Genomic DNA, 27,378 nt, shown 5'->3' on the forward strand with positions numbered 1-27,378 from the left:
TTAAGCTGAATACATTGTCAAAATAATTTCTTTTTTTGATTTTGCAAAACTTTCAAAAACAAATTTCTCAGAACTAAGTTGATTTAAAATAAATAGTCTGTAAGAGGTCCAATTTATTCACCCTCAAATATTTGATCATGATCTTCTTTAGAGCAATATACACTTCCTCTTCACAGCTGTCTTAGAGAAAGCTGAGTATCAGGGTTCATAACTTAAACCCATGCCTATGACTTTTGTTTTAGAGAAACTGTAAATCTGTTGATGTGGATCATGTTTTGCACCTGTTTATAGATTGCCAGTGGTGCTGTTGGCAAAGAAGCCTTCACCAGCCTTTTCGGTGCCACTGCAGAAACCCTTTCCACCTCCACAACTACCCATGTTACCAAGGTAAGATCAGTGCAGGAGCACAGAATATCAGATTATTTCCAGTGCCCAGACTTACATCTCACTTCCCATGAATGAAAAGATTTATTCTAGATAAAAGGCATAACTCAGCCTTCCATCCTTCCGAGGTAGGTAAAATGAGGACCCAGATTGTTGGGGGCAATAAGCTGACTTTGTAATAATGCCGCTTGGGGTGTGTGTGAAAGCCCTAATAAGCAGGCATATACATAGAATGAAGGCTACTGCTAAGCTTGTAAGCCACCCTGAGTCTTCGGAGAAGGGCGGGATATAAATGGAATTAAACTAAAAAAAATAAAAAAAATGTACCTATATAAATATCATATTTCTCTATAGACTATTAAAATTCTTGTGCCTTTAATCTTTAACTGGGCAAAACAGGGCATCCATATGGCAACAGTTTTTGAACCAATGTACCTTTAATGGGCTAACTTGCAGAGTATGTCCAAAATCCAGTACCCACAATTCCTTTGGCATTGAAATCTGGCAAGTTGATGATAGTTTCAGTGCTTCCATGCTGCTGGGGCTCTACCTAGTGATTCAGTAGACTGGCCCAGCTGTAGTCCTTTGAGACTGGGTAGGCTGGCTGTTCCATTGGCCTTGGAGATCAGATAAACAACTCCCACCCTAGCCCTTCAGAGGCTGGGTAGACCACTCCTACCACTGGCTGCCGGAGGGCAGTCATCTGCAATCAAATCAGCAGGAAGTTAAAAGTTGTTCCTATTCCCACTCCTTTTTCCCCCTTAGTTATTCTGCTTTTTCTTTTTACGTAAGTTAATTTCTCTGAAAGGATGACCCAGTGGCTCACAAGTTGTCTAATATTCTCCTATAATTAAATGTAGATTATTTCCTTACTCCCAAGAGTGTATTTGTAAAAAAGGAATAATTGTCATAAATTTCAGTCTAAACTGTAACCTATTTTATTAGTATTGTAGTTTTTATGCCACAGCATATTGCCTGAAATAGCCAGTTGTTGATTTTCAACAAATCATGACTAAGCAAAGTTTAGCTTGGCATGATGTGTCAACTTGGTCACAGAGTTTTTGTGCCCCAGTAAAGGAAAAGCTATCATTCAAAACAGTTCTAGACATGGGATTTACAATATCAAAGTGAGTACCGGTATTTGTTTTCTTCTTTATTCCAGACTGTGAAAGGAGGATTTTCTGAAACCAGAATAGAAAAGCGAATCATCATAACGGGGGATGAAGATGTGGATCAAGACCAAGTATGAATGCTTTTAGTTAGGAAGTTGAACGAAACTCTTATTTATAGAGGTATCATGGTTCAAGATAGGAACGCAGGAAGAGGGAAAGCTGTTAATAGAGAAGTCTATTATGAATTGGTGAATGCTCCAACACTGGAAGTTTTTAAGAAGAGACTGGACAGTCATTTGTCTGAAATGGTATAGGGTTTCCTGCCTGAGCAGGGGGTTGGACTAGATGACCTCCAAGGTCCCTTCCAACTTATTATTATAAGTAAGGTGGACATTTATGAAGTATGGTGGACATAAAGAGAAGCCTGAGAAAGACGCCTCTAACTGAAATGAAATCCAGCAATATGCCCATCTGTATTATTGGATTCTTTAGTGTGGTAGAAGCTGTTTTAGTTTCATTTAGTTTTTTGCTGTAATTGCAAAAAATGGAAATTTGGATAATGTCAAGTCTTAGAATTTATGTGAGTGCACTGAATTCCTGATAGACTTATTGCATGCACCTGAGGTCAACCGTGATACTAAATGGTTATGAAGAGCACAATCCCCGAATCCTTCCTTGCTCATGCCTCCTCAGGTACTCATCTAAAAACTTGTCTTACCCTTTACCATCTCTAACATCCATACTTACAGAGCTTTAAGAACTCATGTTGTAATTATCATGCTTTGATGCACATACACAGCTCTATGTGTGTTTGGGGATGTTATTATAACAACATTCAGCACTCTTCTGCTTGAACTTGTGAAAGTCAAAGGAAATACAAGGTGGGACTGCAGATCTTGTATCCACCTTCCAGCCTTTACGTATGAATGCAAATACTTTTGTTGCAGACATACAGATTAACAGTGTAATCATATCTGGATAATTTAGATACTATTACAGGTATACTTCTGGTATGTAGACCTAATTCACAATACCATGAAAGAGGGGGGAAAATGTAGCCATCTGTGGTCTGCAGTACAATCTGCAGTAGAATGTGAAGCTGTGCTTATTGATTGTTAGGAATATCTGTGCGAACAGAAATATTGATTTTGCCATTCATAGATACAAATTTGTGTTCCTTCACTTATTCTTTATTTAAATTATTTTCCACTTGTTCTTACATCTCCACATTTTTGGGTGACTGAAGCTGCATTTGGATCTACAGAATGATTTGGGGGCCAGAAGGAATGTGGGCATGGTGAAAAAGGGATATGCCTAGACTAAAACCCATAGGCTTTTTAAAAATGCATTTTTAAAATTGCCAAGAAACATTGATTTCTTCTTCCATGTTGGCCAATTTTAAAAGATTGACCAAAGGAAGGGACCTAGCAAAAGCTATCAGAAATTGGACTACTCATGAGCCAAAGGTTGGTCTCCAATGACATTAGTGAAATACTACTGAATTTGAATTGTTTTCTTTCCATAGGCTTTGGCTTTAGCCATCAAGGAGGCAAAATTGCAGCATCCTGATATGCTGGTAACCAAAGCTGTAGTATATAGAGAAACAGACCCATCTCCAGAAGAAAAGGACAAGAAACCTCAGGTGGGTATAAATATGGAGAAAGCATGGAGAAATATGATCATTACAAGCCAAATCACAATAAAATAGTAAATGATATGCAAAGATTGTAGCTTTCAAAATGAGCATCCTTCTAGTGAGACAGTACTGATCTCTGTCAAAAATGGCTAATTAAACAAAACTACATGTGGATGATGCTGTTTGTTTTGAAGAATTATCTTGATTGTAGTAAATTTGTTAGCTGTGCCATATCTTTAGTCAGATTTATAACTAAGAGTAAGTGTGAGTTAATACAAAAGAATGAGAACTGGCTAAGATTCTTGCCATTTTGAATGCTTACCAGAAGTTTTTGCTTGGAAAGTCTGGTCGTACTGGATGAATTGCCCTACAAAGGATATTTTCTATGGGCTTCACACAGTAAAACAATTCGAGTGAATGATGTTCTGCACTAATGGAGGAACATCCCAGAATAAATCTTCATACCTAATACAGTATATTGTTGTTAAAATAGCTAAAGCTGTTATAGAATATTAAATTGCAAAAGTCAAACAAGCTTGTAGTATTATATTGATAAAAAAGGGATAGACACTGTATATATTGATTTTTGTGTTTACTTTCCTTTTCCTTGTATAGGAATCTTGACCTTTGTGTTTCTGGAAGTTGGCATCTATTTTAACTTTGAAGTAAAGAAGGGGCCTTTATGCTGGATTCCTCACTGAGACATAGAACGTCCTGGCTACAAGAATAATGTTGAGAGACAAAATATTAAAAAAGGAATAGCAAATATATTATATATTATATATACAGGAAACAAAATGCATCCTTGCACTGCTGCTATATGCTGGAGATGAATAAAACAGTAACATCAGCAACAAGAAAAAACAACCACCTCTTCAAATAAATTGAAGAATTGACTGAACTGATCTAAAAAAAATCATGATGGTTATAATATTAATAATACAATAAACCACCATTGTGCATGTTACATTTAAAGAACACATAATTCATTTGTTGCACACTGAATGGAAAAGCAAACATGCTTTGCAACAAAGCAAGAAATCAACTAGTGAAACAAGCAGAATTACAAAATGATTCCCTGATAGGAAAGAATTAAAATCCATTCACTTGTATAATTTCTGTTTATTATTTTTTAATTTGGGATGTGCAGTGATCATCCTTTATTTTCATGCCATGCTACTTTGTTGCTTCATCATTGGATTCTTTTATTTTCTCCAACTGGTCCTTCCTTTTTTAAATGTTTCCTCTTCTCATCTAATGTCTTGTTCTACTGAAGTTAATTATGACTTTATTTCACTTAAAGCAAAGGAAAATGATATGTATATGATTTCTCACCGAACAAAATGCAGCCTGTAGAGATTTCATATTGATGTGCTTTTAAGTTATGGATATTATATATAACTGGGGAGGGTGGGGAATGATATTAAAACAAACAGTGCTAAGTGTGACAATGAATTTTCACATTATTATTATTTGATTGATAATGGTTAATGTATTACAAGACTTTTAGATTATGCCAGTATCCCATGAAAGTAAGAATAGGGGGGGAAAAAGAAGTTCTGAGGAAGTTGTCTCTCACTTGAGTTTGGTGACAATTGTGATTGTCACTGGTTAAGACACATACAACAGTATGAAAGGAGTCAAAGGCAACAAAATGGATCAGTGTTACTCCAGCCCAGTTAGAATGCCTCAAATGTGCCAATTAAGGGTGTCTCTTCATCCTCCAGGCTTAGGAGGAGCACAGGGTCACCACACAGAATGAGGTCAAATTGCTTCATTGTTCAAGGCCTTTATTTAGCTGTCTTTCAGAGCAAAGTGTTTATTTAGGGCAAAGCTGTTATTGTATTTGCCATGTCAGTTTTTCAAAATTTGAAAGTTTGGTTCCAAACTTATTAATTACCTGGTTCCAGTTTCTGATCCATGAACGTGAGAACTTGCCAAAGAGGCTGCCCTGTTCTACTCTCATTCGGTTTCATTTTGTCTGATTTAAACTTTGGAGACTATATCAGAAGCATTCTGAAAGAGCGCCTCTGCCTTCTTTAAGTATGATGATTCTATATCAGAACAGGATTTATTCATGGAGAAGCCACCCATGGGTTTATTGAAGATGCATTCCTCTGCCACAGTAAGCTATGAAGCTTAGAGAACCAAACTACTAAAAGCAGATACTGTTTGGGAAAAAGAATACTATTAAATAAAACTGCTCTGCCATTAATGAAACCTAGACATTGTCCTTTACCACTTTTCATTACCTCAAGAGTAATTAAAGCAGAAAGAAATGAGACAAATCTAAATGAAGCAGTTTATACTGTTCCTTCTACATATTGTGAATTGGATAATGACATCTCTTATCTCTAGTTGGAAATATAAATAAAAATGGGAAATGGTAATAATCATTGGAGTAATGTGAATGTATCTTATACCATAAGTTGTTTGCCATTGTAGGAGACACTGGGCTATTGGCTGTTAGTATGGCTCCTTAAAATTGGATCTGTTTCTGGCATGTAGGAATGTCCTAATTAAACACTGAAAGCATAGCTATAAACTTTATGCTGCAAGAGTCATTTCTAATTTTCACGTATCCTTTAGATTTTTGAGGATTTTTTTTCTTTTTATTCTCCTGGAATATGTGATGCCCTTAACCCAAAACCTCAAAAAAACGTAGAAACTCATAAAATATGTGCAAAACAAAAATCTTGTTCTTCTGATTTCAAAAACCGAACAAAAATCTTGGTGGCATTATCATGTTTTTTTCTCAATCTTACAAAAAAAGTATTCTCCCCCCCAAACTTAATTTCATTTTTAATTTCAAAACAAAGCTCAGAAATTAGGTATATATAAAGTACATTCTGTTGCTTCTTCTATATGAATTGGTATATGTGAGTCTGCCACTATAACCTGCGGAAACTAATTGCTTCAAAACCCATTTATAGAAGACCAGAGTCTAACTCTTGTGTCAGGTACAGTAAAGGAAATCTAAAATAGATTTGGATTTCTCCCATGGCATGACTGATGGGTAGCCATTAACAAAAACTAGTTTTTTGTTTACCTAGCAAGATGTGGCTTATATATAGATATCTATATTAATATATATATAATATTTATTATTTGTGGTAAAGTTGAAGCCATGCATACTCTTAAGATCATGGTTTCTTCCACCTTTTGCTGCCATCTGATATAGTTGGTCAATCTTTGCTTTCTTTGGGTGAGGGGGTCTTTCCATTGAAAGGGACGGTCAATGCAACTGCTTGTTTGCAACAAATCCCGCAACTTGATTCTAAAACTGGCCTGCAACTGCATGAATTAAAAAAGATTCATAATTATTTTTTAATTTGAAAAGCACCTTAACCAACTGAAATGCTGTCATTCCTTCATTATTTCTTCTGTCCTTCTGACCCCTCCACCCATTTCAATTTTTGTCCCATCCTTTTCGGTCATATCCTCTTTCAGTGCTTGGTGATGTATGCGTGTGTGCTCACTGTTCTTGTATTCAATAAAAGTGAAATAAATGTATCTGATGCTCACTCATTTTATGGCTCATGGTGGCTTTTCTCTTACAAAAGAGAGAAATCAGACTCTTTACACTGGGCCTGTCAGAATTTTGAACGGTCATTGAGCAATTGATTGCAAGTCAAGTATTGTACATAGGTGATGATGAAGTGTTGAATTATTGTGAGGTTGGGCCACAACAGGTGTACAAGTGAAGAAACCACCCCCCCAACCTATTGGCTTTTATTAGCTCTTCCAGTACTGTGAGAACAGGATAAATTCTCAGTCATGGGATTCCTCCTTTAGGGCCAATGTCATTCCATTGAGAGATGACACCAGAGATGCCAAGGAACCTTAATAAACAATTGTTCTGTTTTGTTTGCATTCAATCTCTTTCATCTCATCCAAATACAACATCCAGATAAAGCAGACATGTCAAATTCGCAATGTCACATGATGTGCAGCATATTGGAGCTTTTTCCCCATTGCCGGCAATGGGGTGGGTGCGGTTTCATTGTGATGTGTCCAGCCCGCAGGCCAGCAGTTTGACACCCATGAGATAAAGGATCAAAGAGTGCTGATACAATACACTGAACCAACAAATTACCAACTCCAACAGTTTGAAATAAATTTTAAACAGCAGGAAGAAATGGACTGTAATTAGAGGAATCCTGTAACAGCCCATAACTGAACAATCAATTTGCTGATCAGCACCATGACCTCTGAACGGCCCAAAATGACCAGGATGGACACTACCCTATACCAAGTTATAATAAATTAATCCACAACAGCAACCAATGCCATCTCCATCCCATGCTCAAATAAGTATCCTGAATAAATAATCTGTTTCTTCTATGGTGCTTTGCTATTGTAGGGAAAGATAAAAAGAGGATAATAATGGTCAAATCCAGACTGATCCAGAGAGGGCATCTTTTAAGATGTGGGACATACAGTCTCTTTCAAATTTGCTGGTATTACCCCTTTCAAAATGAGGTGTCAATCTCTCATTCCTTTTGGCTTTCCAATGAAGTTAGGAGGAGCAGACAACAACAAATCCTAGTGCACTTCATCAAAGTCCAGCAACTAGAATGAATCCCAGGTTTGTTTACAGAGGCCCTCCTTGAGGGAGATGGGTGGTCTAAGAAGCATGAAATATAAATATAAAAATAATGACTTCTGTGTCAATACAGTGGATTTTGCTCAAGGGTCAAAACTGCAAATTGAGAAACTCTTGGTACAGTAAGTCAAAAAGTTCTATACCTTCTCCCTAAAAGAAGCAGACTACTCTAAACATGGTTCTATAGCAATCTGCCAATGTAGTAAGGGAATATAAGTAATATTTCATTCCATGAACTGTGGTGGCACAGTGGTTAGAATGCAGTATTGCAGGCTAATTGTGCTGATTCCCAACTACTAGCAGTTTGGCAGTTCAATTCTCACTGGCTCAAGGTTGACTCAGCCTTCCATCCTTCCAAGGTCGGTAAAATGAGGGCCCAGACTGTTGGGGCAATATGCTGACTCTAAACTGCTTAGAGAGGGATGTAAAACACTGTGAAGCGGTATATAAGTCTAAGTGCTATTGCTATTCCCTTATCACCAAAAGGTAGGTTTTAAGCTTGAGTCCCACCTGTCTTGAGTGAAAATCACTTTTCATATTTTTTTTAGTGCATGCCAGGCATACCTTCTGCTACTTCATCTCCTAGATGTTCTTGATAAACCAAGGAACCAACCAAGATTGGCCGATTAGGAGTGGCAGCTTGGAAGCAGGCACACTGATCTCCTTCTGTTGGTAGTAGGTGACCAGGAATTCAACAAAACTGTCCCAAGATCATAGGTTATTTGGGGCAAGCTCATTATTGCCACAGAGACCATGAACTCCAAGCTTTGCTCAAACCACTCTTAACAGCCTGGAAATTGAAATCACCCAGAGCCAAATTATGAAGGAACTCTAATATCAGTCTCTAGACCAAATCAAACAGTTCAGAAAGGGCTTCTTGGCCAGGATAGCCATTACAGCTGAATATCCAGCTTATCCCTACTGTCCAACTTAATATGCAGTATTTCCATTCACATTCCATTATCTTTGGAGCACGGTCTCACAGAATAGAAGGGGGTCCTTTAAAGATTACCCTTTCTCTGACCAAGGTGTAGACTCCTGAAGAACCTGAAACCTAGGAGGGCAGATCTCAGAAAGTGACACCCCAACATCACCCAACCAGGTCTCAATAATATGCACCATATTCTGGTGCTCATCTACCATCAAATCATTGAGATGATTAGTATCTGTATTTGAGATACTATTGCACACAGACATGTCAATTATTATCAACAGATTATAGATCCATCAATAGATTCTATCATCACTAGTGATATTAACAACTTGTTGGTTTTCCTTTCCTTGAAATAGTCTCTTGCCATATCTCCCTCAACCCTCACAACTGGACTGTAACTATGCAGTCAAAACCCACACAGACTAAATCATACTGGCTACTTCCACAACAATGTAAGCATCCCAGAAGTAGAGAAACAGCAAGGTCAATCACTCTGGTTTCAACATTAAAAATAAGTCACTGCTCAAACACTCCCTATAAATGGAAGCAAACTTCAGTTTCCAGTGCAAGTCAACTACCTCATTTATAAACTGCCATCAGTCCTACTAGGAGCATAACAGCCCAGGAACTAGTCATTCAATAAAGGTGCCAATGAGTTTTCACACTGCCAGGTAGCCATGACCTGGCATCATTTCAAGCCTTTAAACTCTGGGTTTGCAGAGTTGTCAATGGACCTAGTCAGAGTGCCTGACATTGTTCTATCTCCCAACAGTAATACCAAAGAAGATCATATTCAGCTTTACTTTCCCATTCAGTTATAGGTATCACTAAGAAACCAGAGAATCTTAGCCAAAGACTCAGACCTCCAGACATCCCTGTTTAGTCCTACTAAGTATTCTGTTTCTGTCCCTCCTAGCCATATTGTTACCAATGGTGGTTGCCTTGTTGTTTAGGGGACCAGTTTTATTTATTTTTATTTATATGACTGCCCATCCTTGATGCAAACAAAGTTATCACTAAAAGCCAACATGGGTTTGTCAAAAACAGATCATGCCAGACAAATCTTATTGCATTCTTTGACCAAGTGACAAAATTAGTGGACCAGAGGAATGCTGTAGATATAATTTACTTGGACTTCAGTAAGGCATTTGATAAAGTAGATCACAACCTACTACTTGATAAGATAGGAAAATGTGGGTTAGATAGCATCACCACCAGATGGATTTGTAGCTGGCTGACAGGCCGTACTCAGCGTGTGGTCCTCAATGGAACTGCATCTACATGGAAGGAAGTGTGTAGTGGGGTGCCCCAGGGCTCTGTTCTGGGCCCAGTGCTCTTCAACATCTTCATCGACGATTTGGATGAGGGGATACATGGGGAACTCATCAAATTTGCAGACGACACCAAGCTGGAAGGAATAGCCAATATTCCAGAAGATAGGCTTAAGATACAGGAGGATCTGGATAGACTCGAACACTGGGCACTATCTAACAAAATGAAATTCAATTTTGAAAAAAGTAAGGTTCTACATTTAGGCAGGAAAAATCAAATGCACAGGTATAGTATAGGTGGTAAAAGGTAAAGGTAAAGGTTCCCCCGCACATGCGTGCTAGTCGTTTCCGACTCTAGGGGCTGGTGCACATCTCCGTTTCAAAGCCGAAGAGCCACCGTATTTTTCTACTTGCATTTTTATGTGCTTTCGAACTGCTAGGTTGGCAGAAGCTGGGACGAGTAACAGGCGCTCACTCTGTTACGTGGCACTCAGGATTTGACCCGCCAAACTTCCGACCTTCTGATCGACAAGCTCAGCGTCCTAACCTACTGAGCCACCGCGTCCCTAGTATAGGTGGTACCTTGCTCAATAGTAGTAACTGTGAGAGAGATTTCAGAGTCCTAGTGGACAATCACTTACCGTAAATATGAGCCAGCAGTGTGCTGCAGCTGCCAAAAAAGCCAACACAGTGCTAGGCTGCATTAACAGAGGGATAGAATCAAGATCACATGAAGTACTACTACCACTTTACAATGCCTTGGTAAGGCCACACCTGGAATACTGCATCCAGTTTTGGTCACCACGATGTAAAAAAGATGTTGAGACTCTAGAAAGAGTACAGAGAAGAGCAACAAAGATGATTGGGGGACTGGAGGCTAAAACATATAGGGAACAGTTGCTGGAATTGGGTATGTGTAGTTTAATGAAGAGAAGGGCAAGGGGCGACATGATAGCAGTGTTCCAATATCTCAGGGGCTGCCACAAAGAAGAAGGAGTCAAGCTATTCTCCAAAGCACCTGAAAGCAGGACAAGAAGCAACGGATGGAAACTAGTCAAGGAGAGAAGCAACCTAGAACTAAGGAGAAACTTCCTGACAGTTAGAACAATTAACCAGTGGAACAACCTGCCTCCAGAAGTGGTGAATGCTTCAACACTGGAAGTTTTTAAGAAGAGACTGGCCAACCATTTGTCTGAAATGGTATAGGTTTTCCTGCCTGAGCAAGGGGTTGGACTAGATGAACTCCAAGGTCCCTTCCAACTGCTGCTATTACTACTACTACTAATTAATAATAATAATAATAATAATAATAATAATAATAATAATAATAATAATAATAATAATAATAATAATAATAATAATAATAATAATATCATCTCACCATCATGACTAACTTTGGATAATCATGGAAAAAACATAAAACAACAGCAAAATAAAATATGTAATTGGGAGGCAAGGTAAAAACCAATCAAACAACAAGTAAAATAACCATCCTATGGGCTCTAACTGTCAATCCAACCTTATGCTCAGAAAAACAACTATGTCTTCTGAGTCTTTTGCAAACAACCTAATCATCAAGACACTGAAATTCCAAAGGAAAGATGCATTAACAGAAAAGGCTTGCTTTCTAAGTTCTGCCAGATTCCTTAATTGATAGGACTCATAACATGCCTCTTCTGCTGGATCTGCTGGAATGGCTAGAAACAATTGAGGACAAGCATCTCCCAAAATAACCTAGCCCCCTGCCATGAAGGATGTCCACGGGCCATGGATATTGCTCAGTCAGCTGCTGTCTCACTACATGGACTAAGTCACTCTTCAGGGAATCAGGTTCTCAGACTCTGGATCAAACACCTTCTCTGTTACTGTAAGCCATGGTAAATCAGCTTCTCACAGTCCATTTCTTTTCTCTCTTTTTCCAAATATCCAACTTGGATACCAATCTTCCTAACATTGTCTTGCATCCTCTACTCAAACATCCTATTCCAACAGCTTCAAAAATTACTGATAAAAACCTAAACAACTCTAAATTGAAATTTAATTCCTCCACTTGTTTATATTCCACAACTTTCTTCCTTTCAATACTAAACTTTAGTATAATAGCTACTACTCTGCACCATCTTTTTTAAATCACAAAGTACATAATGATTAAGTGTGAACTCCAATTTGATGAATGTTGGAAATTACAGAAGATGTATACATACGTACAGTCTACACTATCTGGATGACAAGACAGAACTCTAGTATTTTAAGTCACTAGTCTCTGTTCCTTGTCTATAGGTTTGTACTGTTCCAATAAACCTGTAAGCTTCCACTCCTACTTTCATGTTCCCCCCTTCTTCATATTTAGGCTTTGTCTTCTTTTGCTCATGCTCAGCTCTGCGCTATCATTCCCATTTGCCTGTCCTGTTGTGGGTTTTGATATGAATATGTCATTCCAATTCTGCCATCAGGATTGCTGTGTGATTGCAACACTTTATATAAGGATGGGAAATAAGATACTCGGAGGACCAAACAAGATTTTTCCCCCCAAGCCAACATCTAAAACAGGTAGGGCACTTGCAACCATACATAAAACCTAGGAAGCATGAAGGGTGGCTATCCAGAGGCCAATCTCAATCTCCCTCTATTTTTGCACTTCAGTGACTAACACTGAAGGCAGACTATACCAGATTGGCAAATGTACCATATTCCTGGAGTGTGCTCTGCTGGGTTCCCCCGCCCGTTGTTTAAAAATCCTGTTTCAAAATAATAAATCTGGGATAAAATATCTGATACAAATATGGAATAAAAGGAAAATAAAACTATGTCACTGAAACCAATTCAAATACATGCTATCACGTTTACATTACTGAGTAAAACTACAGTACTGTATGTAAAATCACATTTTTAATAAGCATATTTAAAATAGGGCAAGCTAATCTACTTGGGAGGATTTTGCATATCTTGCTTGTTAGTATCTAATAAGATAAAAAGTATATGGTAACCTAAGGACTGGTGATCGAACACATAGAAAAAATGTTTGTGTGTGTGGCTTTGAGACCCAGCATGGCATTATTCAGAAGAGAGAGGAGGGGAGGAGAGAGAATATAAATCTGACAAGTTATAGTTCCCTAAGGGAAGAGCGGTTCTGAACACACTAAATCCACATAGGTAGATATTTTTTCTTTCTTTTTTTCTTTTCCCTTCCTTTTCTTCTGAGTGCCTTTAGTCAGGGTTGACTCCTGGCAGCTGCCTGGACTAGTCCCTGCAGTTTTCTTTTTAGGGTTTCTCGGTTTGCCACTGCTTCCGTCCTAGGGATGAGAGAGAGTGACTGACCCAGTGTCACCCAACTAGCTAACCAAGAGTTAGAAGGCAGAACTAGAACCCACAGGTTTTTTAACTCGATACCTTAACTATTAAACCACTAGGTCACATTTTAGTTCAGTATATTAGTATACTAATTTAGTATATTAGCTTATGGTTGTGTGATTAACAAATTTTAAAAAAAACCATTTAACTGAATAAATTTTAGTGGGCATCGGCCTTTATCACCCACTGCGGAATTGTGTATCGGTCCTAACGTGAACAAGAGGGTGTTAAAAATGTCAAGCCCACCCATTCAAACAACCCTTCCGCCTTAACACTTCTTCCTCTAATAGTGACTACTAGAAGTACTACTATTACAATAACCAAAATGTACTACACACACCCACACACACACACAAACCCCTTCTTAAATATTATCAGCAACTCGAGGAGCGGGACACTTTAAAGTGCAGCCAGAGGGGCGGCACGGATAGCTTTTTTAAGCAGGCCGGAAGTTCTCCAATTATCAGGATCGTCATCCGCTTCTCGGCGGAAGTTCGCTCTAAGTCTTAAATTCTGGCGCCTCATGTTTTGCGGGGACGGATCTGTTGGGCATGGCGTTAGATCAGCCGGCACGGTGCCGACATTGTTGTAGGTGGGAACTGGGCCTTTTCTGACAACTCCTACTTAGCTTCTTCCGGTTTTTGAACCTGCTCACTTCTTGCGTTCAGCCGGCGGGACTACTTTCTTGTCTTCGCGGGATCGCCCTTCCCAGGTGGGGTTTCTCCTTTCTCAGTTGATATTTGTGTGAAAACCATAAAAAGCAGCAGATGCCTTTCTCTTAGCAGGGAGATCTAGCGAATATCTGCTGAGGGTGCAGTTTTTAATGGGACAGAACTGTTTTCAGAAGACATTATGCCGATTGTCCTAACGAGAACTCTCTCCACAGCTAAGCTTTTCAGGGCTCGAGTTCCAAGGCATTCAGTCCTGCGATAATGTGAGACGGAAATAAATTTCTGCTGTTTGTTTGGGAGTTGGTAAAATCGTGGTCTGCCCACTCAAGGTGGATAAATTGAGCAAGCTTGTCATAAGGCTGCTTCACATGAAGTGTGACATAGGATCCATGCCCTAGCTATTATCTACATCTGAGATTCTTTAACTGGTGTACATTTGGCTCCAAACTGGGCTTTCGTTTGCTGATTTTTGGTTATGTAACTTCCGTGAGAAAAAAAAAATATTTCTGTGGATAAGCAAGTCCTAAAAGTTGTTACATATCTTACTAATATGGAAAGGAGAATATGACTCCTTTCTTAAACATAACCTGATTGTTTTGATTTTAAAATTATTTATTAGATCTGCACTTTATTGTTTAGAAAGATCTTGCTAGCCTCCTGGCAGATGAACTCTTGGTAAAATGTTGGTACTTTATAAAATGTTGCCTATACTGAAGATTTAATTAGCCACTTCAGTATAGGTAGCCTTTAGCACACTCTCCCAATTAGGACTTTACAATAAGGTACCTTTCTTCCTGTTTTAAAATGTATTCTTTCCATTTTGGTCCCTTATTACTGTGTGTTCTGTCATTGCTCTTCATTTTATTTTTCAATAATGGGGAAAAAGAATAATGGTTATTTAATGAGAACTTTTAATCTTTTTAATCGTTTGCTCAATGTTGTCTGAAAGAACATTCTCTGTTTTAAGTCTTCAGACACTGTCCTTTCTGCCATCACAAAACGATGCAGGATTTTATAATGGCAAGTTTTCTAAAATTTTGGGCTTTATGGCTGGCTTTGATTTGGAAGCCCAGGTTTTTGAGTGATATTCCCATCTAATGTATTGTTTGTGTAATCAAGCATAAGTGAAGAAAGCACCTCTTCCACATCTCCCTTTTCCAATATAACTGTCACTTGGCTATTACCTTTAGGACAGGTAGAGTGGAAGCCTGCAGAACCTTTTATTTCTTTGTCTTGATTCAGAGCTTAGCATGGAGGTTTGGTAGTGTGGCCATGCAGTGCCAAATGTTTTTACTCCCTTGGCAACATATTAACCAAATATTTTCCAACCAGTGAGAGGTGGTATTGGTAATGGGAGAGGGCAGTTAGTATTGTCATACAGTCCTAAGGGAATATTTGCTTCAAATATGAGAAAATTGAGACTTGGCTCATCATATTCACCAGGTGGCAGTGTAGTGATATGTTTGCTATTTTAAATATAGTGAGCAAAAATGTAGAAGTTGCTTTGATAAATTGTGAGGAAAGCATTGTAACCTGATATCTAAAAGTTATGTTCTTGGTACAGTAACACTGGCTCACATCTATTCTAGTGTCAAAATGTATTCAAATATTTGTTTGCTTCTACTAGGCTTCTGAATAAGAAGTTATATAACCAAGGGGAACAGCTGATATGGCAGAAATGCAGATGGACCAAGCTTTGGCCAAACAACTTTTTTTTGAAGGTGCCACAGTTATAATTTTGAAAATGCCAGAAGGAACTGAGTTTGGCATTGACTACAACAATTGGCAAATTGGTCCCAAGTTCTGTGGAGTCAAGATGATACCGCCAGGCATTCATTTTTTTCATTACAGCAGTGTTGACAAAGACAATAGGAAAGAAAGTGGTCCTCGTACTGGTTTCTTCTTAAACTTGCAACAACGTGATTTAAAGATATTACACTGGGACAAACAAAAAGAAGAAGTAGACCTCACCCCAGCTTCTGAAAATGAGTCTGAAGCCATGAGAGCCAATCTCAAAGAGATGGACAAATTTCTGGGTCCATATCCATATAACACCCTTAAAAAATGGGTCTCCCTCACTAATTTTATTAATGAATTTGTGATGCAAAAGTTGCAGCCTGAAAACGGACAGATATGTGCTTTTTCTGAAGTGTTGCCTGTTCTGCCTGGAAAATATACTAAAGATCGAATTGAACAGAAGCTACCCCAGTATGACACAGAATGCAAAAGTTATGCAGAAGGACTAGCCCGGCTTCCTAAAATGCAACTGAAGCCTGGCACTGAGATCAGATTCACAAAAATACCTAAACAAATGTATCCTGAAGGTGCCACACCTGAGGAAGTTACCAAGCACAGTATGGATCTCAGTTATGCTCTAGAAACAGTGATTAATAAACACTATGCCAGCAATTCCCAGGATGTGCTTGGTAAGTAAATATGCCTTCTCAGACCTATTTTTCATTGTCTACATTGATTTTGACATCTTTATATGTGTTACACTTTAGACACACTCAGGATTATCTTGTAACTTTCATAACCAAATCTTTACAAGTTAATTTTGCAAAGCAAGTGAAACAATCCTGTTAGTATAGAAACTTTCTTGGGCATTTTTGTATTTTGGGATATGAATTATAAAGCCAAGTCCATAAGATCAAATAGCTGTCATAATACATTTTCTCCCAGCTTTGCAAATTAACTATTACTATTAAACAACTATGTTTGAGCAATTGAGATAAGAAATGAATTAAAACAGTCAATAAATTATCATGTGCAGTACTAGTGACCCCTTGTGGAAAGTTTAAAACACTCAGCATTTAATGGCAATCCTCTGGCATTCTTTCATAGTAGTACTGCTTTTCAACATACTTTTGTAGCAGATTCTCACTCTAATTAAGTTATGCACATGGTCAAATATGTATTCTAAGAATGTTGGCTTGTATAAATACCCTATAAGTGAAACAACAAATGCAAACAATTGATTATGGCCCACTCAAGATTATTTGGTAGAAATAAAGTGATTCTGTAGTCCTTACTAATTTATACTAAAGTAAAACACTTGTGCAGTAAAAATACATTTAATTTGGTTTTACAAGTAATTATATGTTTGCCTCCAAAAATCACTTCATGATCAAGTATAATTTTCCCTTTGATAAGAAGGTTATCCAGCTGTATCCATTCTTTGAGCAGACAAAGGTACAAAACAGTAGACACGTCTCCTGTTTCTTATCTTCTGCATGAAACTGCAGAATTGAGAGCAATTCCTATCCCCCTCTTTCATCCTACTCTCCCAGAATGCTTATTTTTTGTTTCCTTAACATATGAATGAAGTGGTACCCATGGATCATTATACTTATCTAGAACAGAACAGTATTCACAGATACCTTATGCCAGGGGTCTCCAACCGCCAGGGCGCAGCCCACTACCAAACCATGGCCTTTTTGGAATTGGGCCATGTGAGTGGCTGGCTGGAGTGTGCACGTGTGTACACAGCTCAACTTGCGTGAGCGCTGGGCTGGCGTGCACTGATCCACCGCTTGTGCAAGTCAAGCTGCACACATGCACTCTGGCCCACCACTCACGGTGGCTCAATGCTCATGCAAGGGCTGCATGCGCCGGCCCATCACTCACATGGCCCAGTTCCCCTCTCTTCCCCACCCCACAGCCAGGCCAACAAGCCGCAGAGGTCAGGGAACACTGCCTTATGTTATAAAGAAATATGCAAGTCATCACAGTATTGTTCAGATATGCTGCAAATACATTTTGTTTCTAAATGAATCCATACTAGAGGTATTCATCGATTTACCATTCGTTTAGTAGTGTTCAAAGTTACAACAGCATTAATAAAGTGACTTATGACTATTTTTCACATTTATGACCATCGCACTTATGACCATGGTCGTGTCATCACCTCCTTCGCTCTTTTGACAAAGTCAGTGTGGAAGCCAGATTCACTTAACTGTTATTAAATGAACAACTGCAGTGATTCATTTAACAACTGTGATAAGAAAAGTCGTAAAATGGGGGAAAACTCACTTAACTGTCTCATTTAGCAACATAAAGTTTGAGCTCAATTGTCATAAGTTGGGAACTATCCGTATACTATTTTCTTTTAATTTTTGCTATTTTTAATGCTACTTCATTCTCCAGAAGAATGAACATAGGTTGAGGATAAGTCACTTAATGGAATGGTATCTATATGTAAGTAAAAATCTGCACATTTCGGAAGAGTGGATAAACTGAGTGGAAGATCATGTGGATGGGAATTCTAATGTGAGCGATCCTATGGGTTCCGTTCATTTGTTGCTAGATGGGGTTACACTACTTGGGGGGAAAAATCATTGGTAGCTTGAGATATCTGTCAGAATCCATTTATATCACATTCATAAATGTATGTTTAAAACATTATCCCCCCCCATGGATTCTGCCATCTCCTGAGGAAGGAGGAGCGCATGTGGATTCAGCCTGCCTTAGGTTATTTCAAAGACCAAGGGAACCTTTTGAACTGGGGGAACAAAAGGGAGGGTTAGAGAAGAAGGCATCTGGCCTGTGTCTTCTTTTAATTCTGTAGAGGAAGAAGGCAATAACCATAAAGATTCGAAGTTCCTTTTTCCCCACGAAACGGATGACACGAAGTAAAATGATGGGGGCTGACCAAATGGGGTTGAGGGAAGGGAGGTTGAACCGAGAACCCTTTATAAAGTTTCAATTTGTAAAACAATACTAAGTCCTGTCTTGTATTTCCACAACCAAGCATGTCCTAGTAAAGATTCCTTTTGGACTCGAACTGACTCCAAGAGTTTTTATCTTCCTAAGACGTGGTTTGGGGTGGGTCCTGACAATATCCATACATCAATGTTTGTCCTTGGAATTGAGTTTTCACTGACATACCAGCTCAAGCTTCTAGCTGCCCAAGTATAACACGCTTGTGATAATTTGAGGTCAGACAAATATTCTGTGTTATTTGGAAGATGCTGTTACTTCAGAACACTTGATTGCTAAGAGGAGCTCTGTTTTATACTAGTATATGCCTAGGCCACAGGTCTGCAACCCGCGGCTCCGGAGCCACATGCGGCTCTTTCAGCCGTCCCCTGCGGCTCCCAGTCCTCTGCCATGTGCAGTCCAAAAAAAAAAGTGGGACTAAAAAAGTTCAACCAATCAATTCAAATATGCAGGGTAGGGGCATATCTCGCCTTGGCTCCACTCTTCAAACCCTGTTCTGCGCATGCACGCATGTACGCGCATGTGCACACATTTTTTTGCGGCTCCCAGTTTTTCCTTTTGTGAGGGAACTGGTTCCGAGTGGCTCTTTCACTGTTTCAGGTTGCTGATCCCTGGCCTAGGCCATATAATTTTTTCTATTTCCCAATCTAATTCTAGATCTCAGTCCAGAGTAATGGGGTTTTAATTTGTTTGCTTTCAAGTGTCTTCAGGTCACTGCCTGAACATGTGATTTGCTTTGCTTCTGGTGCTGAAAGAAAATGATTGCCCCAAGGTCATCCAGCAGCTTTTGTGCCTAAGATGGTCTACCTGTTTCCAATCTGGGTTTTAACCACTACACCAACTGGTTCTAAGTGATGATGGTTAGGAGATACTATAATATACTTAATAATGTGTTAAATAAATAAAGCAACCATGCAAGCAGGATCAAAGCTAAAGTTGTTCTGTATTTCTTACATTTTCTTGGTGGGATCTTTCTAGGGGAGCTACAGTTTGCCTTCATCTGCTTCCTGATTGGGAATGTATATGATGCATTTGAGCACTGGAAAAAACTCCTGAATCTCTTGTGCAGGTCAGAGGATGCCATAGTGAAACATCAAGCCTTGTTCAGCAATCTCATTTCTATCCTCTACCATCAGCTCAGTGAAATCCCAGCTGATTTCTTTGTAGACATAGTATCCCAAGACAACTTTTTAACAAACACTTTGCAGGTAAGAAAATGTCATCTTGAACGGTTTCACCAACAGCAACAACATGGGAAATTTGCCCAGTAATCATGGGATATGTACTGTATTTATCTAAAAGTAAGGGGGGGGGAAATAGTAAGGAGAGCTTACTGTTTTAAAAGAGAATCATTAGAAAAAATATATTTTGTTTTAGGTAAATACACTAAAATGTACTATTTGACTGCATGATAACTGACAATATATCAATACTTGGCTTTTAGGAAAAAATGTTTTAAAATGTTTCTTTAAAACGAAATCAAACTTAACATAAAAAATATTCCAAGCAAAATAAAATTAAAAGTTTAGTCTTGAAATAGAATTAGATGTAACATTTTTCTTGGGTTAATCTCAATATAGATGGTCCTGCAACAAATTCATTCTCCATTTCTTATTTTGTTATTAACAGAATCATTCACCCTTTATTATTTGAAATAACTTAATGTGTTTGTCACATCTGACAATGTGACTGATTGCAGTTGTGCCTAGTTTTGATCTTAATAATAGACTTTATTAAAACAGCAATTTAATCAGAAACACGGTGCTTCCATATCTATGATGAATGGGTGCTATAATACAGGGGTCTCCAGCCCCCGGTCCATGGACCGGCAGATCCACACAGCATGTCAGCAATGGCCACATAAACAAGTGAAGCCCCATCCATGAGATGCAGGCAGCAAGTAACACACACACACACACACACACCCCAGTTTACAGAAAAAACTTTCTCCATAGAACTGGTCTCTGGTACCCAAAAGATTGGGGGCTGCTGCTATAGTACATTCCTCCCAATTTGGAGACTGAACTCATTAACTAACATTACTTTGTTAAATATTCTGAAATTTAGTCGATATATCCGAAGGGCACTCAGATTGTGGAAGGGTGTTATAAAATTCTTTAGAAACTATATCATTGCTCTTTACATCAGTATGTGGACATGGAATAGACAAGAATTGATATGCAGTAGAAAAAAAAAATCATAGTTTTTCCTTTGTCCCACATTGTCAGAATGATCCAAAACACTCTGTACATGGATATTTTTGATGAATTTAAACTTTTCTACATTTTATATTGATACAATTGCTTGCGATATTGTGAGTTTGCCAGCAACCTCAAACATGCTAACGTTTCTTCTCTGAGACATTTTTTCTAACATCTGCCTAAACTTTGATCAGATGTTTTTATAAAGGACATTAATTATTTGCTTTTCTGCATGCTGTCTTGTCAGTTTCTTTTTATTTGTATTTGTGTGATAGTTTATTCATTTTTTAGGATAGTTTCTCAGAGCCATTAAAATGTTACAAGAAAGATGAACTAAGTTTCTATGTGAGAAACTTTATCTTAAAAATTAACTTGGAATAAAGTTTGATAGCACACAGTTTTCCAGTAAACTTGAAGCATAAACATAGTTAATTTTGTCAATTTCCAAAATGTCTCAATCAGAGAGTCTCTAGTCATTTAGGCCTAATGGTTTTTGAGAGTAGACAACAGACAGAAAAGGAACAGAAATGTATACAGAGAACCCAACAGTATTTTGAATCTAACCATGGATAGCTTTTTGTATTTTCTGCACACTCCTAGAGCAGTCTTCTTAACAAATTGAAATTCAATGAAGCTGCATAAACACAGATTGTTTAATTACAACATTGAAGCCAGACAGTTTTTTCAATGAGATAAATGAAAAAGTTATTTCTTAGGTCTTTTATGGCTGCTATAAGAAAGTTTTTGTCAGCAGATGGCAACAGATTTCAAGAAAGCCTTTAAGTGTATATCTGTTTTATTCACCTATTTCCTTTCTTATATATCATGTCTAATGAAGAATGTTTTGAAACTCAGTAGCCTGCAACTGCTTATTGATCTAAATAAACTTATTTGTTTAGGAGAGAGAGCAAAATTGGTTTTCTTGTTTCTCAGCTATTGGCCAATCCTTTGAAATATTTATTTTATTTATTTATTTAGATTTATATACCGCCCTTTCCCGAAGGACTCAGGGCGGTTTACAGGGTAATTAAAAGAAAATCAATACAAAAGTTAAAACAAATTAAAAAAGATTAAATGAAACCCTGAGAAAAAATAAAAACCCATGTTTTTATTTTTTCCCCCATCTTCTGTTTCAATAAGGTTTCTTTGTTCCGCACTAGAGAGGAATGAAAAAAATCCAAGAGAGAGCTCAAGGATCTGAATACTGTAGAAAAAATATAAGAGTAAAATATGTCAAATGAAGATCTAATAGACTGGAAAACTGGTTGAGGTGGGCAGGTTAATGGGAAGAAAAAAGTGGAGCACTGCATGTACAAATAGTCCTCAACAACAGTTCATTTAATGACTGTTCAAAGTTACAACATCACTGAAAAAAGTGACTTATGACCATTTTTTTCACAACCGTTGCAGCATCCCCATGGTCACAAGATCAGAATTCAGTCAGTTGACAACTGACTCATAATTACGATGGTTATTTGACCACCATTGGTGACCTTCTGACAAGCAAAGTCAATGGGGAAGCCAGATTCACTTAACAACTGTGTAACTAACTGAACAGTTGCCATCATTCACTTAACAACTGTGGCAAGGAAGGTCATAAAATGGGGCAAAACTCATTTAACAAATGTCTTGCTTAACAACATTAATTTTGGGCGCAATTGTCGTAAGTTGAGGACTACCTGTATTTGCAGTTTTGTGTGGATAGGCTGATACCAAGGAAGATGTTCTGAAGATTGGCAGGTGAGCAGTGAGGATTGATGGCAGATCTTTAGGGTAAAGGGCCAAGTGTACTTTTATGCATGTACAGATGGCAGATGGTTTTAATAGACATTTAGTAGTGGAGATGTGAATGTTTCAAAAATAAAATAGGACACGATGCCAAAAGTTTGGGAATCCTTATTTAGATTATTTCTTCTTTCTTGAGCCTACAGTAGAACTATGTTTTTATGATTTTAGCTATCAATCTGTTGCCTTGGAAATCAATATATTTAACAAACAGTAGAAAAGAAGAAACTAGGAGACCAAATTTTTAAAATCTAATGATTGGTCAAATATATCAAAAGAAGGTACCTTTCCTATAAATAAAAAGTTAATGGATTTGTGTAAAAAATATCTAAATTCCTTACAAAGACATGGCTTCTAAACATACAGTCTTAATATAATTTGAATAATATGAATAATGTTTCCCTCTCATGTTCTTTAATGAAGGAAAAACAGAAAATGGGTCAGATCTGACTGGGAGCTGCAGAGCAAAAATTAATAATAATCCAGATTTTTTTTCTTCCAGTGCAGTGTCTGGGAGAAGCAGTTGAACCCATGACCCAGAGCAGAGCTACTGTTAGAAATAATTCCAGAAGCCATGTGTTATATCCATTCCCTGTATTGTTCTTTACATCAAATCTGCTCTAAATAGCCTCTTAATTGTACCTTTTCCTTTCTCTCTGCCTATATTGTTTGCCACTGTCTTTCTCACGTCCACATTATATTGCATCTTTCAGTCATTCTCACTTTTACAGCATTCTCTTTTGAATAATCTTTCAATTACATTTAGCAACAGTTCAAAGTTGTGACAGCACTTAAGGAGGACTTACAACCAGCTTTTGAAGTTGAGGCCATCGCAGAGTCCCCACAGTTGTGTGATTGTGATTCAGGCATTTGGCAATCAACTCACAATTATGGTTTACCATTACAGTTATTTTTCCATTTATGATACGTATAATTTGAGATGGTTACAGGACCATTCAGCATTGGAGTAAAAAATATGGTCAAGCCTCAAATTTAATGTTCATTCTGGTCACATAAGACTGAACTATCTTTGTCTCAAAGAATGAGCCATTGGGGGATTATAGGGTTGTCTAGTCTGTTTTAAGTGTTGTATTAATTGATGTGTAATGTGTTTTTAGGTGTTCTTTTCTTACACTTGTAATCCAGCTGTTGACAGGACTCTGAGGAAAAAGGCAGAAAGATTTAAAGCCCACCTAACAAAGAAATTCAAGTGGGACTTTGAGACTGATCCAGAGGACTGTGCCCCCATTGTTGTTGAACTACCAGAAGGAACATTTGTGGACTGAGCATGGCTGTTTTTCTTAATATTACTGTAATTTTCCAGTTGTGCCATATGTTTCGGCTATGAAACATATTCATCATATTTTGCTTCTTTTTGTACATACAGAACTATGAGGTCAAATAGTGTTGCAAGATTTTTTATCCTTGTAGAAAAAGTAGACAAGATTGTACCTAGTCTGTCCTAAAAATGAACTTATTCTCACATTGTTCTTGTCTCTTGGATAACAAAGTTCGGCTTATTTCACTGTGAACGTGAATACTGTAACATGTTTTGAACAATATTGAACAAGGAAATATCAAATGCTACATTTTGAGTTAGTCCAGTAATAATTGTTTTCATTGATTTTAATTTGCGGTGGAACTTTTGGCTGCATTAGAGCTCTTCCCATTCCATCAGTTTTATTTCATCCACTCCTAGCTTTTCTTAACTTTTTAAAAGTATAAAAATGCGAAGTGAGTTACTGTGAATTGAAAGAAAAATATTGTGTTTTAATATTCTGTCTACGGCAAGTTGTTTCTAGAAAGCTACACTGAATGTTCTCCATTCTTTTTTAGTATGTCCTCTCAGGACAGGCTGCTTTCTGCTGTTACTTCACAGGACTGAAAATATTATAAAATAGCCTGGAGCAAGCAATAGGGCCTGTTATCTTATAATGTTTTCTCTGGGGGGGCAGGATGCTGTTAATTTTTTCAAACATTCCCTACTATGTGAAGATTTAGCTTGCTTATTTCTTTTCAGTCTATAAGGCTCCTTCAAGGATTGGTATGCCTATGTGACAAAATAACTTGCATTACTGTTCAACCCAATAAAACTGCCTATATAAGTTTTGCCTATGAATTCTCCCTAATGTCTTCTTTATATGAAATTTCCAAAGGTGTGTGCTTGTTTATTTATTTTATTAAATTTATACGCCACTCATCTCACTATTGAAGCAACTGGGAGGCTTGGTCATTACTGATAGGGCTATGGTTGGGATAAAATACCGTTTATCATTCTTGCAACCTTTAAAGTCTCTCTTTCCTACTTAAAGACAACTAGCATTTGAGCACTATAGCTTAGCCCAGAGTTTATTGGACACTTACAGAAAGCCTCTGGTGTTGTTGTGCTTAACTTTGTGTTGCAGTTTTGCAGCCTTATTTTGTCTGTCTTCCCCTTGAGCAAGTCATGTGCTTTCCAGGTGGCCCTCAGGAGGGCGTTCTGCCCCAATCTCCTTTCTTCACAACTTTTTCAAGTATGTATCTCGAGGTAGAAATTGCCAACAATATTGTGAAAAAGGAATGAAATGCTGCAGTACTAAGTTCATTATCTTATTAATGACATCTTTTTCAGCAGAGAACGTCTTAGAGTGTAAGGCAATGAATTAATTTCTAAGTGTAAACCCACATACATTATTATAAGAACCCTGCCCCAATTTAAGACAAATATAGTCTGTACTAAACTTTTAAAAGAATGTTAGTTGATTGGTCCTTCCTTCCTTCCTTCTATTCAAGCTGAGAGATAAAATTCCTGAGTAGTGGAAATATTCCCCGTGATTCCCCTTCTCATGCAGTTTTTAAAGTATAGCTATTTTTAATAATCTGATTTATATCTGTTTAGATACTCATAGAAGGAAATGAAGTACACATGAAAAATATTTTTAAGATATAATAATTTTATAACTTTTTTCCTGACTATTTTCCAATACATTCTCACAGAATAAAATGTTATTTTTAAAATAGATCAAATGTTTTGCATGGTACTCGTCTCCTTTGTTAAAAAAGGCATTTATTTTTCATTTAACTATCCTATTTTTGTATTATAGATAAATTTCAGGTGTTAAGTTCTTTTTTTAACACAAAGCTGCTTTTTTAACACAAAGCTGCTGGTGATGTCTAACTGAGAAGAAGAATTTTTTTTTAAATATTTATCTTGTCCATTTTCCAATCAGTCTAGTCTATCAAATATGATTTCGGTTTTACTATATCACTTTTATGAGGTTTTCTACATGTTTTACACTTTCATTTTGATTACAGAAATCATAAATGATAGAGTTTTGATTAAGATGGACTCGATGTTTTATTGTTCAGTCTGCTTCATAGAAGTATTGTGTATAATCTGATATAAATACCAAGAGAATGAAAAAAATTATTTTAAACTTGGTATTTCTAGATGTGTTTGGTCACAGTTCTTATGATACCAGGAGAAGTGTAAATGTCTCACATAGCTATATTAATCCTGCTTTACTTTAGAATTTGTTAATTAACATTTCTTTTTTACAGCTATCTGGGCAATAAAATTAGTTTTATTCTTTCCTATGTATTTTTCATTTGCAAAACACAATTTAAGCTAACCCAAGATCATATGACACAAATAAATGGTGTTCATTCACTGTAGTAAACTTGACAATGAAAATGCATCCATTTGCAAGATTGTAAACTTCACTGAGCCATAAATACATGGGATGGATTTGCATGATTTATCAAGTTACAAAACAGCAAACCCAGTTTAGTGTATTATACAAATCTATCTGTTGGTTTTTTACCTGACTTTATTAATGTGTGAACATACAGCATTGCATAAGAGAATATAGCCTCATTAATACTTGCTAAATAAGTCATAACAAACTTTTTTTTGGAATATTTTAAACAGGAATATTTTTTTGGTCATCCTTGTAAGTGAATACATTTCAATTCCCAAATGGATGTGGTCCGTTACTTATTTCCCTTCATGTCCCCACTAGGGACAATATGATTAACCATTTGCTTAGGTGATTTTTGCATAAATACAAGGTGCAAAGACCGTCAACATGGTTCTGGAGATTGCAAAAATAGGTCGCTTCACAAGGTATTACTATTCAGGTACCGGGACTGAGAAGGCTGGCTTCCCAGTGGAGTTTATCTCCAGCTTCCAGTGGCGTTCATCAACTTCACCTTGAAGGGCTTTGTGGTCCCCTGAGGGTTGGAAACAAAGAGGCTGTGCTTGAATGTGTCACTGACTTCTCCCGGAAAGCTGATTTGGTAGCTGACATCTCTGAAATTTCTTTAGTTAAGGAAAGGAAAAAGCAAAGATGATACAGATGGAGAGATAATTTATAAGTGCCCTCCAACTTTTTTTCTGACTATGACAGCTTTTTCAATAGGCCAATTTAAACACACATATTTTAAAAAATACAATTATTTTAAGCATCAAAGGACTGGCAATCGTTAGGTCTTGGTGGTGGGTATTTTTTTTAATAAGGAAACGCCAATTTCAAATAATTTGAGATTAGTAGGGGTGGAATATATATATATATATGTGTGTGTGTGTGTGTGTAATTTTTTTTTTTGGCTTGCTAACAAAGAATAAAGGGAGACCGATATGATCATTTCAAACTTATTTGTTCTCATCAGTCAGCCATACCCTTCTGAGATTCGGACCTGGGCCGACTGCATCTTAAGCAGTTGTTGT

General features: G+C 37.5%; 2 protein-coding genes across 10 annotated transcripts in view; both read left to right on the forward strand.

Annotated features, from left to right (window-relative positions):
* Window positions 1-5,950, forward strand: part of EPB41L1 (erythrocyte membrane protein band 4.1 like 1) — a 194,112-nt gene extending 188,162 nt beyond the window's left edge. For all 9 annotated transcript variants that reach the window (XM_081323138.1, XM_081323130.1, XM_081323137.1 and 6 more), the window contains 4 exons: window positions 292-387; window positions 1,547-1,627; window positions 3,022-3,138; window positions 3,748-5,950. In XM_081323138.1, the coding sequence (XP_081179264.1) occupies window positions 292-387; window positions 1,547-1,627; window positions 3,022-3,138; window positions 3,748-3,756 (303 nt within the window). In that variant the 3' untranslated portion in view covers window positions 3,757-5,950. The remainder of the gene's footprint in view (window positions 1-291; window positions 388-1,546; window positions 1,628-3,021; window positions 3,139-3,747) is intronic.
* Window positions 5,951-13,781: 7,831 nt separating this feature from the next.
* On the forward strand, window positions 13,782-24,785 carry AAR2 (AAR2 splicing factor). The gene is made up of 4 exons (XM_081325964.1): window positions 13,782-14,006; window positions 15,593-16,391; window positions 19,663-19,892; window positions 23,789-24,785. The coding sequence occupies exons 2-4, from the start codon at window positions 15,635-15,637 to the stop codon at window positions 23,954-23,956; spliced, it is 1,155 nt and encodes a 384-aa protein (XP_081182090.1). The 5' UTR covers window positions 13,782-14,006; window positions 15,593-15,634; the 3' UTR covers window positions 23,957-24,785.
* Window positions 24,786-27,378: the final 2,593 nt, after the last annotated feature.

The sequence above is a fragment of the Vipera berus genome (genome assembly GCF_964194415.1).
Source record: "Vipera berus genome assembly, chromosome: 3".
NCBI classification, from domain to species: Eukaryota; Metazoa; Chordata; class Lepidosauria; order Squamata; family Viperidae; genus Vipera; species Vipera berus.

Coding starts and splice junctions, on each gene's coding strand:
- AAR2 (XM_081325964.1), top strand. CDS start 15,635: ATGGCAGAAATGCAGATGGACCAAGCTTTGGCCAAACAACTTTTTTTT. Junction 16,392..19,662: donor CAATTCCCAGGATGTGCTTG/GTAAGTAAATAT, acceptor GGATCTTTCTAG/GGGAGCTACAGTTTGCCTTC. Junction 19,893..23,788: donor TTTTAACAAACACTTTGCAG/GTAAGAAAATGT, acceptor ATGTGTTTTTAG/GTGTTCTTTTCTTACACTTG.